The sequence below is a fragment of the Heterocephalus glaber genome, unplaced genomic scaffold (assembly GCF_053883595.1).
Source record: "Heterocephalus glaber isolate CG9 unplaced genomic scaffold, H.glaber_assembly_v1.0 deba00001104, whole genome shotgun sequence".
NCBI lineage: Eukaryota > Metazoa > Chordata > Mammalia > Rodentia > Bathyergidae > Heterocephalus > Heterocephalus glaber.
The window spans coordinates 2,025,223-2,040,119 of record NW_028258193.1 but is presented as its reverse complement, the minus strand read 5'-3'; the positions used below and the strand labels follow the sequence as shown (position 1 = coordinate 2,040,119).

General features: G+C 47.6%; 1 protein-coding gene across 5 annotated transcripts in view; it reads left to right on the top strand.

Annotated features, from left to right (window-relative positions):
• The window catches only part of Csmd1 (CUB and Sushi multiple domains 1), a 1,515,607-nt gene that overhangs the window by 1,237,297 nt on the left and 263,413 nt on the right, over positions 1–14,897 (top strand). For all 5 annotated transcript variants that reach the window (XM_087210084.1, XM_021248185.2, XM_021248184.2 and 2 more), the window contains 3 exons: positions 2,578–2,694; positions 4,269–4,484; positions 10,214–10,402. In XM_087210084.1, coding sequence (XP_087066210.1) covers positions 2,578–2,694; positions 4,269–4,484; positions 10,214–10,402 — 522 coding nt within the window. The remainder of the gene's footprint in view (positions 1–2,577; positions 2,695–4,268; positions 4,485–10,213; positions 10,403–14,897) is intronic.

Sequence of the window (14,897 nt, the reverse complement as noted above, 5' to 3'; positions counted from 1 at the left end):
AGTCATACCTGCTTATCTGAGGATTTATAAATAAACTATTTGCCTTCCTCATTAAATTATAAACTTTGGTATACTGAAAACTTCCCTGTCTTATTTGTTTTGTATGTGCAAGAGCATAAAAGACTGTTTGAAAGGTAGAAGCACATGCTGCGGGTTGAACAGATCCAAGTCAGGGCAGGCAGAGCTGGAATAATGGGCACTCACCTGGGATCTCAGCTGTGTCACCTCTTCTCTCTTCTGGTTTCTGCATGGTTCATGTCCCTCCAAGGCATTCCTGTAACGGTGTAGCTGGGGGTCTTGTGGGTCCAGTAATATAAATAGAAAAGTGAAATCCAAGAAATTATAGCCTTAAGGAAGGTAAAAGTAAAATTTTTCTGTGTCTTTCATAACTATTCAGAAAAGTCTCTACAGTGCAGGAAGAAATAGCTTCATGTAATTCAAATCATATGCAGCCAAATTTGCAGCTCTCCCCAGGGAATGGGGCCTTGTCTATGAATATAAGCCAAGGCCCATATGGACACAACAATAGGGTTTAATGTTATTCTCTCCTTTCTGCTCTTCAATATTAAATGAGAATACCAGCTTCATTCTCAGTACTTCAAATTCCCTTTTCCATAAAAAATGTAGGCTTTGTGTACCAAGTTCATGCAAAATCTCCATACTGAGTGGTTGAGATGGTGTTGTATCTGCACTGGGGCTCATCTTTCTGCAGTGTTCTTTCCGATTTCGTCCTCTATGGAATCACAGGCCTTGGTTGGTCACTCTGGGTTTTGTCCCGTGTGCATGGATAAAGTCACATAGTCAGTACACATTCCCTCTCTGGGTGCTCCCCAGTAGATAGTCAAACAATTTTCCTTGATGACATCAGGACAGAGGATGAAATAAAGCACTTGGATTGTATGATTTTTAAATATAGCTGGATATGAATAGATTCTGTCAGTTTATGTAGAATATGCTCTTAAGGTACAGGCTATCAGCAACTTTGGATACATAGGATCTAAATTTTATATAAAATTTTTAATTCCTTTTGCTTAAATCCTTCACAAAAATGAGAGAAGTGAACTTGCTAATTTATGCTAATAGCACAGACAGATCAAAGTGACTGGTGAGCAGTTTCCATGTTCAGCTAAACATTCTATCTGGTTTCCTCTGCCACTCTGCTTAGGTTCTTGTATGGAATGCCCCTGTCCCCTGAGCCAGTGACTGAGATTCTCTGTCCTTGGTCACCCTATTTGTGTCCACATTCACTGTGCTGGGGTCTCATGTACACTTTGTCAGCCTTCAACATGGAATCCAGGCTCCTATATGAAAGGTAGGCACCTAGCTCAGGTTTGATCTGCTCAAACATCAGAGCCTGGGAACTTAGTCACATTTTGGGAACTCCCGGCCCTGGTATTTCTGCATTGGGATGATTTTACTTAGCATAGCGTCCTCCAGCTCAGACAGATGGAAATAACAGGATTCCATTCTGTTTTTACAACATCGAACTCTCCCCCTCTCCATCTGTCGCCCCCTGTGGATGAACACACTGGTTGTTTCCTTTCTTGCTGTGGTGACTATTTGTGCAATCAATATGGGAGTATGGCTTTCTCTTCCACGTACTGAGTCCTTTCCCTTGGATCCACAATCATTACTGGAGTTGCTGCACTGTGTGGTAATTCTACCTCCATACTTTGAGGATTCACCGTACTGTTTTTACAGTGATGGTGCTAGTTTACACTCCTGTCAGTCATGTGTGTGAGTCCTCTTTCTCTGCATCCTTGCCAGTGCTGGAAACCCAAAGAAGATGGTGTCCTGGAAAGAGCAAAGAGAAGAGCAGTTTCAAAGGCTGCCCAGACCTCAGGGGACAGGAGGGCATGTGTCCAGTGTCTTCCAGCACAGCGGGGCAGATGTCTATCCATGACTGACAACAATTAGTCCATATTTCAGAATAGCCAGCAGAGAGGCTGTTGACTGTTCCCAACAAAAGAAACACTGCACCTGTGTGGGTGTGTGGTGATGGGAATGCCAGTGATCCTGATCTGATCATTGTACATGGTATTTGTGTATTGAAATATCACATTGTACCTCATAAATGTGTACAATTATTATGCATTTAAAATTAATAAATATATGCATCAGAAAACTCTTAACACTGGAAGATCTCCCCTATATTGTGTTAACAGCCTATCACTACTTTCCCATTGAAATTATTATGACATAATCATCTTTTTCTTCCTTCAGAAATGACACTGAGTTAGTTTTAAGTGTGGAAAATTAGTTCCTTGGGGTTTAAACTCATAGAACAGCTGAGAAGAAGCCTATATCTGCTATGTCCGCAGCTTTGTGCTTCTCAAACCTGGTCCCAATTCCTGCTGTGCTTTGTTCTGCCTTAGGTTTGGTGCTGGTTCAGACACCCCCTGTGCCCTGACTTGTTAGAATTTTGAGTAAAATAAACTCTAAGCTCTGTTCGTCTTTTTCATGAATGTGGCATTGGATCTTGTGTTAGTCCTATTGCAAATTCAATGCTATTTTAAGTGTTTCACCCCAGCAATCATTGCAAGACTTTGACACTGGGATTATCTCTGTTATTTTAAGCTCTGTGTGGTGGCTACATCCACGGGAAGAGCGGGACAGTCCTTTCTCCTGGGTTTCCAGACTTTTATCCCAACTCCCTCAACTGCACGTGGACCATCGAAGTGTCTCATGGAAAGGGTAAGATGATGACACAGGCCTCCGATTCACAGGATAATGAATGAGGAATAACAGGGAACAGAAAAATACTAATGTGTAGAAAAGAACAAAAATAAGAACTGATTTCCTTATATATATTTTGGTCTTTAATTTTTATTTTTATAAGATTCTGGAAGAAAAATGATCTTTACATTATCAAAGCTACAAGCAAAATTATATTCCTGGTTTTGCTCCTTATCACATAACCTAACTGTATGCATGTAAATATGGACTGGAAATCAGGTATAATGCTGAGGAACAGGGCCAACAATAAATAATAACATGTGAAATCCACATGTGTGATTAGAAAATAGGCAATTTTCTACCCTTATAGCTTATTTTACAAGTCTGAGAAAATTTGTGTACTTGCCTTTCATTTAAAAGTTTACCCACTATTATTCCACATAATAAATAACCAATTTTTACATAATCCATTGATGCCTTCCTAAACAGACATCATTGTCCCCACATTACAGACAAGTATGGAAAAGCTGGGGAAATGTGTGTGCAGGAAATGTCAACAGTGAGTTTAGGAGTGAATTCTGTGTCTTTTATACCTAGCTAAACTTGCCTTTCTAGAAAAGCTATTTAGAATTTTGATCACATAAATATTATGTGGACTTTATTTTTTTACATGTATTTAAATTCAGTTTGGTGGTAAACTCTCCTATTTTATTATATGTTCTGTTTTACACCATGCTGACATGAATGTATATGAAAGATCTTGGCCATAAAGGATACTAAGAATAAAGAAACAGATCATGAGTGACCAAGTGTTTTGAATCAGCAAAATATGCTTACTTAAAGAGATGTGTTCAGAGTTAACTGTATTCACGTCAGCATAGACATTCAGAAGAAATGCTCAGTGTGGTGTCTAAGTGGGCACAAGCATGGTTGGTTGGTACAGCTATACCCTCAAGGGCAGTTCCTCTCAGTCATGCCTTTGATACGCTGGAGCTACCAACTACATGTTCTGAAGGGCAGGTCAACACAAATGGAAAATTTATTTTGTTCCTTGTCCCCCTGAGACAAATGCTCTGTGAGCCCAGTGACCATTCTTGAATGCAAGCATCATTAACATCCTTACCTGAGTTACCTGTGTCTCTATCTCCATCTATATCTGTCCTTTAGTCTACATTAACATCCACATGTGTGTGCAACTACACCTAGATCCATATCTACACCTGCACACTTGTATGCACCTGTGTCTGTGTGGACGTCTGTCTGTACCCGTGTGCATCCATAGCAGCATCTGTGCCATATCTCCACCTACCTCTAACTCTGTGTCCACGTTCTTCCCACACACATTACATGGACATCTGTTTGTCCAGATCTACATCTGCTTCTATCTGTAGCACATATTTGAACATTTATTTTTATTTCCTCTTTCTTCATTTCTAAAATGTCCTTTTTCTATGCACTTTTCTCTCAAGCTTCAAGGTCAGAGTTACATGTTAAAATGGTATTTAATGCTTTGATGTCCCTGTGCTGGGGAGTGGTGACTTCACCACCACACTGCCTCTCCTGACCACTGTCCTTGCCTGTCTGCATCTCAGGGGTGCAGATGGTCTTCCACACCTTCCACCTGGAGAGCTCCCACGACTTCCTCCTCATCACCGAGGACGGCAGCTTCTCCCAGCCGGTGGCCAGGCTCACAGGCTCTGTGCTGCCCCACACCATCAAGGCTGGCTTGTTTGGAAACTTCACTGCTCAGCTGCGCTTCATTTCAGACTTCTCCATTTCCTATGAGGGCTTCAACATCACCTTTTCAGGTATGCTGGTCTGCTGGACGTTTCTCGGCTCTGGTAATGACCTTGCTATCTCTGGTTTCCCTCTGCATGGAGTTTTAATTAGAGACACCCTTCCTGGTGTGGTGTAGAGGAGCTGAGCCTCCACCAGGCAGGGTGCAAGGGCCCCTGGCTGCCACAAAGCACGTGCCCTGGTAGATTTGCAAATCGTCATCTTTGAACATTATACATAAAGCATCTTTTCTGAAAAGTCCACCTGGCTTGTTTCTCTTGGTCACTTGTGTCCTCCTTGAGGATGCTTCTCTTCTGCAGAGGTGACCTCAGCGTGAGGTGTCCCTGATCCTGCTGACTCCCCTCCAGTGGAGGCCCAGATTGTTGGACAGCCACCAGTGGAAGCTGGGTAGACACCCGGCCAGAGGGAGGACAGGCTTTTATTCCCTTTCCTACAATCACACAGGGCGACTAAATGCCACCCATAATTAAGTGGCTTTTAAGAGTTTTATTGTAATAGAGAGATAATATTTGTGTAGGGTTGATGTTGCATCAGACATTACTTGCATTGGTTGCATTGCTTAATTTGTATAGTTTTATGTCATAGGTGATATGATTTTACAGGTGAGAAAAAAATTACTGAGAAACATTTCCAAAAACTGAAGACACACATGCAGGATAAATTTGATCATGTGACAAACAGGGCTTAGTGAGCAAATAATGGTCAGGGCTGTGGTGTCAGCATACGTTTCCCCACCCCATGCCACTGCCAGCAGGGGACTGTGACTCTGCAGTTACTAATGGTGTAATGATTATGTTGACTTCTGTGTATAGGTTGCCCTGGAAAATCTGCTTTCCCACCATTCTTTGCAGCTCAGATGTGATATAGTTTCTTACAGTGGTCCTTGGCTACTACAAACGCATGTGACTTCTGCTTTTAAGGTCCTATGAATTCCCTAATGACTTTCCATGGCTCTTGTAGAATTAGTTGCTATAATGTTTGAGTATTCATCTTATCTCCTTGGTGAAGCACAGCTCTTGGTAGGAAGGTCTCTGTTATTCTTCTTTGTCATAGCTGGCATCACTCTACCTGCCTTGGACATAATAAGAACTTAATCATGGCTTACTAAATACTGCATGATGACTGCATTACATAGAATGAAACGCCATCTCTGACGCCACCCCTCAGGGACTTCTCTCTAATTCCCACCGGATGCCATTTATCTTAAACTACTTTGCTGATGTTTCTCACTATGTCACTGGGTATGTGCAGCCTTAAGGGCTGGCTGGGACTACTTCAGTTCTTGGAAACATACTGTAATAGGGAGTAATCATGAAATTGGCCACTGCATGTATCAAATACTCAAATCTTCTTAGCACTAATACCTAAATCCCTCCCTCCACACATGTCCCCTAGTGGATCCCAATTAGTGTCTCTGTGAGAAGATTGCCCCTCTGCTGGTCTTTTGATCATGACCCAAAATGAGCTGAAACAGAAACTCTGAGGACAGAGATGGCACTGGTGTGAATCTGTGGACCTCCCGCACAGATTTCTTCCTGAGTAGCTGTGAATTTTTCTTGCCTTGTCCCATCTGTTTCTTAATTCTGTTGCTTTCAGCATGCAACTGACAAGTGTCCTGATCGCTGCCTGAGTCCCATAGTGCAGGTTTCCTGGAATGCCGGAGAAGGTGATAGAGCAAGCACAGGGACTTGTTTCTCACAGCCCCGCGGGCTGGGCCAGCCCTGGTCTAGGGGCCAGCGTGCAGCGGGCCTCTGCATGCATCCTCACATAGTGGGAGGTGGGAGACATGAGGGGACAGGGGCTGAGTGCTCGCAGGAAGAAGAGCAGAGAGATGGAGCCAAGCTCACCTCAAGCCCTGTCATAATGGCATGAATCCCACTGGACCAGACGAAACACTTTCCAAAACATGCATTTGAGGGACACATTCAGATCATAGCAACTGTCAGGATTCAGAGTGGAATCTAGGGCAGTACTTTTCATAAGATCCTTTATACAAGCAAGTGACACGGATAGGAAAGCACGCTCTTCTGCATCTATGGAGCTCTTTGGGGGCAGTTTTTAAAATATTAATTAGTGCTGAAGCCAAAGTGCAAGCAATTGTGAACATTTACCAGAATTCATTTACACACAACCAGTGGATGTAAAGCAAAAAGCTTGCAGAAGAAATCTCGTTGTAAGGACACTCACACAGCCAGCCTTGTAAAAACCTAAGGAGACACCTTGGACTAAAGCAACTGCAAAGGGCAATGTGTTCCTGAGATACCCTGAGGGAATCATTTCTTGCAACAGGGTTTTGCCTTGAAACCAGGCAGCAAGCAGTCACCATTGGTGTAAATGTGGTGATATTCTTTTAGGGATCCAAGGGAATAGTACCTTTATTATCCAAAGGCGCATTCCCCCTTCGGGGGACCTTTGTGATGCTGAACAGAAACAGCATCCGTGTGCTTTCATATCTGCATCTTCCCGTTAGTGCAGTTTCCTCCGGGCTTTCTCAAAGGCGTCCTCAGAGCAGCCTTGCCAGCAGTGTCAGTGTCAGTGCAGTGCCCATGGGGACCTTGGGGGAGTGTGTCCCTCTGTATCCTGCTCAGGGTCTGTGCAGCCCAACACCCCCCACTGCCTGCCACACTTCCCTTCTGGTTACCAACTTTCAGTTCGCACAAGTCCTCGGTCTTTTCCAGAGGAAGATGAGAGTCTGGACCACTTTACTCTGCATCCCTCTCTTCGGTCCATGCATTCTCTTCAGACTGCCCCAGGCAAACTCCTTCAGTCCACGCCAACACTGCCTGTGGCACACAGCCTTTCTCTTCTCTAAGCAGGGTGCTTATTTCCCTCACATTCGAGAACCACATGTGTCCACTCTCAGTCCACTTTCTGTGGCCAGCACAGGGCCAGGGTCTCCCAGCTGAAGGAAGAGCAGCTTCTGGGGAGCTGGCAAGTTTAAGGGTGCAGACAGAGCCGAAGACCAAGACGGAGATGGCTGTCTGTGGAGCCAGGGCTGGGCCGGTTCCTGTGAGGTCACTCGGGGGTGAGCACGCTCATTCTGAGTGTGGCATGAAGTCACTGGAGGGGCACAGAGGCTGAGTGAGCAGACTTCTCCTGAGGCCCGTTCTGAGGGATGCGTGGTCCCCATGGAAACTGTCACAGGATAATCCCAGTGGGAGAGAGCGCAGGAGGCTCGGGCTCGGTGGCAGAGCCAGAGGAGGAGGAGTTCCTTGGTCTGGCTGGGCGGAGAGGCCTCCGGACTCAGAAAGAGCAGACCTGGGTGGCATTTTAGTCAGAAAACACAGAATGAGGTTGGGGGAAAGAGAGTATTTGTCTCCTGGAAAATTGAGGTGTATGTCCAAAGGGGATTGTCAAAGAGTTTTGAGTTCTAAAAGAGGTGAAATTTGGAAGAAAAAATTGGAAGTCATCAGTGCTCAAAGTGACTATACAGACAGGAGAGAGGGTGTTGGAGAGCAAGCAGAGATGCGAGGAGAGAGGTCAAAGTCGGAGCTGGGCTCTGCATTCTGGCAGAGTGGACAAGCAGGCAGATCGCCCACTGGGAAGGCGGCCAGGGAGAGGAGGAAGTGGAGTCCTAGATGCTGAGAAACGAAAGCCTCATCTGACTGAAAGGCTGAAGGGCAGAGCACGGGGACCCTAGCTGGTTTATAGCTGAGGTCACAGCAGCTCTGGGAGGGCTGTGGTGGTGAGCTTGGATGGAGGAAGTGGACAGGGACCCAGAAGAGAGAACAGGACCATAGGAGACACACACAGCCTTTCCGCCTTCCCAGAGTAGCCTCAAAGTGACTGTGGTGTCAGCAGAGTGGTTTTGTTAGTTTGATTTGTCAGCTGGCCAGGCTGCTTCTCCTTTTACAATGGGCACCCTCACGCATTTCTATGCTGGTGAGAATAAGCCAAGTGATAAACTGGGGAAGAGAGAAGAGAAAGGCTAGAGACCAACTGTTTCAGTTGGAAGGAGGGTGGAGCCCTGGGTATGATGCATAGCCCTCATATCTGATGGGTTAATGGGAATGTGCACCCTAAATCAGTGACCGAGTGACAGCCAGAGTGAGGACCTGGGTAACCGTGCAGGTGGGTGTGTGACACACACCTCCCACCCATGGCACCCCCTCCGGCCTCCTCTCTGTTAGGGGCTTCCCGAGGCTGTCATTTAACTCTGAAAGGAGGACATCTGCAAAACCAAGAACTGGAAGGCTGCAGCACTGTCCTTGTATAATGCAGTGAGAAAAGCATAAAAGAACATATTATTTTCTTTTATTGCAGTTCAATCGTTTTAAAAGAAATCACAGAAAGTATTTGATTTTAATAGACAGTACACAATATATCCTTAGAAGGAGAAGCCTACTGGGTAGGTATGAGGTCAAGTTTGCTGCATTATGATGCTTTTGTTTTAGTATTTCCTGGAAATTCTGTCTTTGTTCTGTGGATGGTAGGTTTTCAGTAAGTGCTGATTTCAATTAAATGACTTATGTCTTTTCTTCTTGGGTCATATTAAAATAAGGTAAAATGTATAAAATATTCCAAGAATGCTCAGCTTGGATACATTAGATATCTGAAATCAGGCCCATTCAGGGTGGTATGGCTCTGGATGCTTGGATACCGTAGATACCTGGAAATGCTTTGCCCCAAAGAGGAGCAAGACCAGGTCAGTATAGGGAGCAGTTCCTGGGAGGTCAACCTGTAGGCTAGGTGAGAGGGAGGGATAATGGGGTAGAGGCCTGCACGGTGAAGCTCCCACAAAGGTCCACCTGTGAGATGTGAATGAAGGATCCGATAGAATAGAAGTAAAACAGAAAGAGCAGATCCAAAAGTTATTAAGAAAAAAATTTTGAACTTCGCATGTTCATTGCAAACACTGAATCTGAAATTTAGATTTTGGACACCTCGAAAGATGACGCTGGAATTCACAAAGGAGAGGAAGTGTCCTCAGAGAGTGGCCTAGCCTTGACATTTTCCACACCACCACCTGAACCAGGGGTCTGCGTTCCGATGCTTTGTAACAGGCTCATCACCCAGTTGGCCTTTGCAGCCCCCCAGCTCCCCACATCCCTGTTCCGATGGCATTTCCAGGCCAAGCCCACGGGACACCCTGGGTGTTACAGAGCAGATGAGCTGCCCACCCTCTTCCCGAGTCCCCTGGGAGGAAACCGTGGGCTTCGGGATGGGCTGGGACCAAGGAAGCCGCAAGAGAGGGCTGCTGGGAATGAGGCAGCACAGGCGGTGGCTGTGGGCACTGCGCTTTGCACACAGAAATGTCAGGCCGCTACCAGAGTATCTTCTGTGCCTGTGAGTGAGCACGACGAGGTTTATAGACGGAGCATAGCTGTTGCTCTACGCGGAGGTGTATTTCAGAGTAGAGCTCGGCTGCGATAAGCTTTCACCGACACGTGATGCGGTTTTTATCTCACACTCCCACCTTGGCTATGAAAAAGCACCTTTAAAGCTGTCCAAGAACCGGCTGTGGCAACTAAACCCTAGCAGAATAATTTCAAGCTCCTAGGGGGAAAGTTCTGAAGTGAGTCGTCTTGTTCTGCTATACCGCACACGTACGCTTGTGTTTTAAATATACTGAGATTGCTGCCATTTGTTGTAAAATACAAAGGCCAACAAGCCGTCTAACAGCTTTAGCAGTGTCAGAAGACGTGCGGGTGGGTTTTCCTTTCCAGAGCAGCTCTTTTTCAGTCCCGGCCTTGACCGCTGAGTGTTTCCTGGCCCTGCTCACTGCATCTCTCTGTCCCAGAGTACGACCTGGAGCCCTGTGACGACCCGGGCGTCCCTGCCTTCAGCCGCAGGATCGGCTTCCACTTCGGCGTGGGTGACACCTTGATCTTCTCCTGCTTCCCCGGCTACCGCCTCGAAGGTGCGGCCGAGCTGACGTGCCTGGGTGGGGGCCGCCGTGTGTGGAGCGCACCTCTGCCAAGGTGTGTGGGTAGGTGGCCACACGCTTCATTTCATTCATCCAGGGTGCAGGGGGGCAGGAGGGGCCAGGCCTGCGTCGGAGGGAGCAGATCTGAGAAGAGGCCAAGCCTGATTACGAAGGGGAAAAATGAGTGTCCTTAGCCATCTGGGAATAAACAAGCTGAGGCCATGCTGCGGGCACAGCAGTGCCCTGGTGACTACCTGGAGCACGAGCCGTCGCTGAGCTGGGCATGTGACACACACCAGTAACCTGGCACTCTGGGAGGCTGATGCGGGAAGATCACAGGTGGAAGCTCAGGCTGCTGACTTAGAGAGACCCTGTCTCAAAATAGATAAAAAGGCCTGGGGTTGTAGCTCAGTGTGAAGCCCCGGTCCATAGGAAAACGGAGAGCACAGGCAGCGAGTCCCTGCTGGTATGGTGGCAAGGACAGCAGAGGAGGGCCACCGTCTCCCCTGTCACTGGGAGGGCAGCACCGCAGCCAGTCTGGACACGGGTTTCCCGGTAAGTTCTCCCCAGAACCTAGCCGGCAGCCCCGAGAGGAGGGGCAGCATGGTGTCTGTGGTGCAGGGGCCTCCAGGAGGGTGCTGGGCCCTGGCTGCAGCCAGGGGCTGGACTCCGGGGTGCTTGTTCTGGGCTGGTGTCTGCTGCTCCGAGAGGTGGGGAAGGGGGACCCTCCTGGGGGCAGTGTGGCCGGCGCAGGGCTCCTGAGACCTGGCTGCCCTGTCTCTGACTTACTGCTTAGTGTGGGTTCCTGAGCTTACGGGAAAACCACCTGGTGCTGCACGAAGCAAGGGGGTGGATTAGAAATGGACCGTGGTTCCTCCCCCGCTGTGCCTCCCTGCCCGGTGTCCGCAGCCCAGGAGAGGGGCAGCAGGAAGCCCCGATGGTGCGGCTCCCTTCCCTTGGGAGGCATCACAGGCTCAGCGCGGCCGGCTGTCCACACCCGAGTCTCTGCGATTGTCTGGGCCCCAGGAGCACCAGGGACTCAGACACAGTGCGGTCATAGTCAGGACTTCACCGCGGACAGAAGGACACTGGGACCGCCGGGCCCTCGTCCTTATTTCTGGCCAGACATGTGCACATTTCTGCCACCCAGCTGTCCCTGGCAGCAGGTATTCTCACTTCTCCTTGTTAAACTGTGTATTTGAGAACCAGATACAAGTTTTGTTTTTTGTTGGGTTTTTTTTCGGTACTGGTGCCACTGAGCTAAATCCCCGGCCCACCAGATACAAGTTTTGCAAACAGTTTTGGGGAAAAAATGTCAGATACAATGTTCTGTGCATGATGCAAGGACTCCCAGAGGTGCAGGGAGCTGCTGCTGCCCAAGACGGAAACCCTAACAGTGACCGGGAACATCTCCCACCACCGGGAAACCAGCGTGCTGCGAGAAGTCTGGCGCTAATGAGCAGGGTCACACTGCTCCTTTGCTGTGTCTGCCCTGCCCAGATCCACAAGGCTCGGGCTCTTTATCCTGCCACTCAGGATTTGCACGCGAGTGGGAGATGTGCGGTAATGAGGTGGGACCAGTCACTGTCACCCCTGAGGGCCCAGGGTGGCCAGGTGATGAGTGAGCACTTGGCAGCCTGGTCCTCCCACCCAGGACAGCGCTGTGCACGGAGCCGGTCTGGCTGCTGTCCTCCCTGCCTTAAGGACAAGCGCACCAAGGCCCAGTGCCAAAGGGCTTGGCCTGGGGTCTCAGAGACCCTGGTCAGGGTCAGGGTCAGGGCAGCTGGGGTCCAGGTCTAAGCAGGGTACAGCCTTGAGATGGCACTTGGGCCTCTCCTCCTTCCTCGGCTGAGCCTTTAACACGTGCTGCTGTTTATTGGGGATTGAATGGGGGTCTTCATACTGAGACGCAACCCCTACAATCCCAGTCCTCCCCACCCCCCAATTTTAAACCTTTGAGACAGTTTCTCACAGAATCACATGTTGCCCAGGGTGGACTCCAACTTGTCATCCTCCTGCCTCAGCCTCCTAGAGTGCTGGGCTTCCAGGAGTGTGGCGGCAGTCTAGCTGTGACGCCCTTAATTATAGGGGCTCCAGCCAGCCCAGGTGACATCAGGGTGTCACCTCTACCCACCCTGGTCCATGCCGGTTCCCACTGGGTCAAACATCAGCCCAGCCTTGTGGACACCTGCCTTCCCTCTGTGCGGCTGCTCAGGCCCAGGATGGGCCAGCAGAGGCTATAGAAGGAAGCTCTGAGGGAAGCCCTGTGCACTTGACCCCCTGGCCCCCGAACAGTGGCTCTGTGACTCAGGCATCCTCCTCGGCCCTGGGCTCCTTGTCCTGTCCTCTGGCTCTCAGCAGGAGGAGCAGGAGGAGCAGAGCCAGCTGCAGACAGGGCAGAGACAAGTGTGCCCGGGAGCCCCTCCCCTGAGGTGACATAGCCCGTGACCCGCGCCCGAAGGCCAGGGTTACATGCGGCCCAGGCAGGTGTGCAGACGGCGCTGCCCTGAGAGCTGCCTGCGGCCCATGCCAGCGGGGTGAGCAGTGTCCACGTGGGCCTGCATCATCACCTCAGAGTCAGTGAGCACAAAACTTTCAGACAAAGAATGCCAGGGCTGCATTTCCCACACTCAAAAAGTATAGAGAAGGGCCCGCTGAGCGGATTCCTTAAGAAAATGCGTGAAAATGTCATCGTCCTGCTGAATGAGGACTTATGGACAAATACGAGTTCTTTAATGGAACGGAAAAAGTCAGCAGGGTGACCTACAGTTGTTCAGTGGGATACAGATGTTTCAGAGAGGTGCTGAAGACAAATACTCTGCCTGCATTTTCATTTCGGCTAAGTTTCTTTTAATGCTAAATTAAATTTAGCTTAAATAATTTGATAAATTCTATTTAAACATTGTTTTCCTATGTTAATATATAGGTTCTATGTATTTCTTTAATATACTTTTTGTTGATTCTTAAGAGATAATCCAATAATCACATTAAATTAAGCACAAAATACATCCGATGTAATAAATGGGTTACACATAATATTTACTTTATGTAATCTTAGATATCTTTTATAAGTGAATATAGATGAACACAGTTTAAATAATATTTGTTTATATTTGTTTCATTCCCCACAGTAAGCTTGGGTTTAAGGGAGGAAGATCAACTTCCTTCCAACCCTGTTTCTTAGCCTGGCTGTTTGGTTTCAAAGCACACCCCTTTGCAAATAAACTAAATTGATTGTTATCAAGTATACAGCATTCTCAGAGGCCCCAGGACATGGTAATCATTACAGCCGATGCTGTTTCTGCCAGGCATTATGTGGAGAAACGGTCTGAAATGTAGTTTTGCTCAGTCCTGGGATGGCAGAGCAGGATGGGTTTCTGCAGCAGAATTTGAATCCTGTCTGCATATTCAACAGGCAGATTGCAGGGTTATGTTTCTTAACCTATTCTTTAAAAATAAAATTATAAATAAATTGATATCACCACTAAAATAACTTTTCTTTGGCTGGGGATGGAGCTCCGCGGGTGGAGCACTTGGCTAGGAGGCACCAGGCTCTGGATCTAAACCCTAGTAGTGCAAAGAAAAAAGCCTTTTCCCAGTAGCGACTGTCTGCCAACTCACACTGACTCGGTGGAGGGAAAGCCAGGCTCCCCAGGCCCGAGGTCTCTGACACCTGCACCCATGGGGGATGTCTGCTTAGCGCAGGTGGACCAGGGCAGTGAATGTGTCCCAGGTGGCCCGGACAGCACTAATGGAAAAAGTCCATTGACGCCTTTCTGACTTGGTGATTTAATTTAATCAGTCTATCTCCCTTGCAAAACGCTCAATAACTATTCCATTTTAATTACAGTAATTCTTTTTACACGAGCAAATAATTCATATTAAGAAAAATTATATTCATTCACCTTAAAGTAATTTATGATGAATTATTGAAAGAACTTAAAAAGTGAAACATTTAATTGCTTTGGTAATGAAAACTTACAATGGGTCCCTAGAATCAAGTTCAAAGAATTTCTGACATTTTGATCGCTTCGATTTTGTAATTTTCTGAGCAACTGCCCTTTAACGGTAGAGGATTATTTTCTCTAATTACTCCCTCTAGGACAGTGTCTCAAGGCTTTCTGTATTTTTCTCTGGCTCTTTGACACATTGTGATTCCTTCCTTTGAATATTGTGTTGCATGCAGTTTAGCACCCTAGTAAACTTAATCTGAAAACAAATTAATTCATAAAACAGGTTTCGCAAGCTGACGGGAAGATTTTGTGAAACAGGAACCGGAGCTGTGGGAAGTGTCCCCTGCCAGCCCTGTGGGTCACGTGCAGCGATGGTGCGTCCCACCCCAGATGGCGCAGAGTCCCATGGGCTCTGCTCTGCCACCTGTGCTCTGGGCAGCTTAGCCCACCTTGCTGTGCTGCCTTCCTGCCCTGTGAGACGGCCCAGTGTGGCCTTCTACCTCATGGATCGCCACGCTACGTTGATTTACTAATACAGAATTAAGAATAAGTACTATGGGATACCTAGATGGACAGGAAGACGAACTGCACACCCAGCTTCTCCA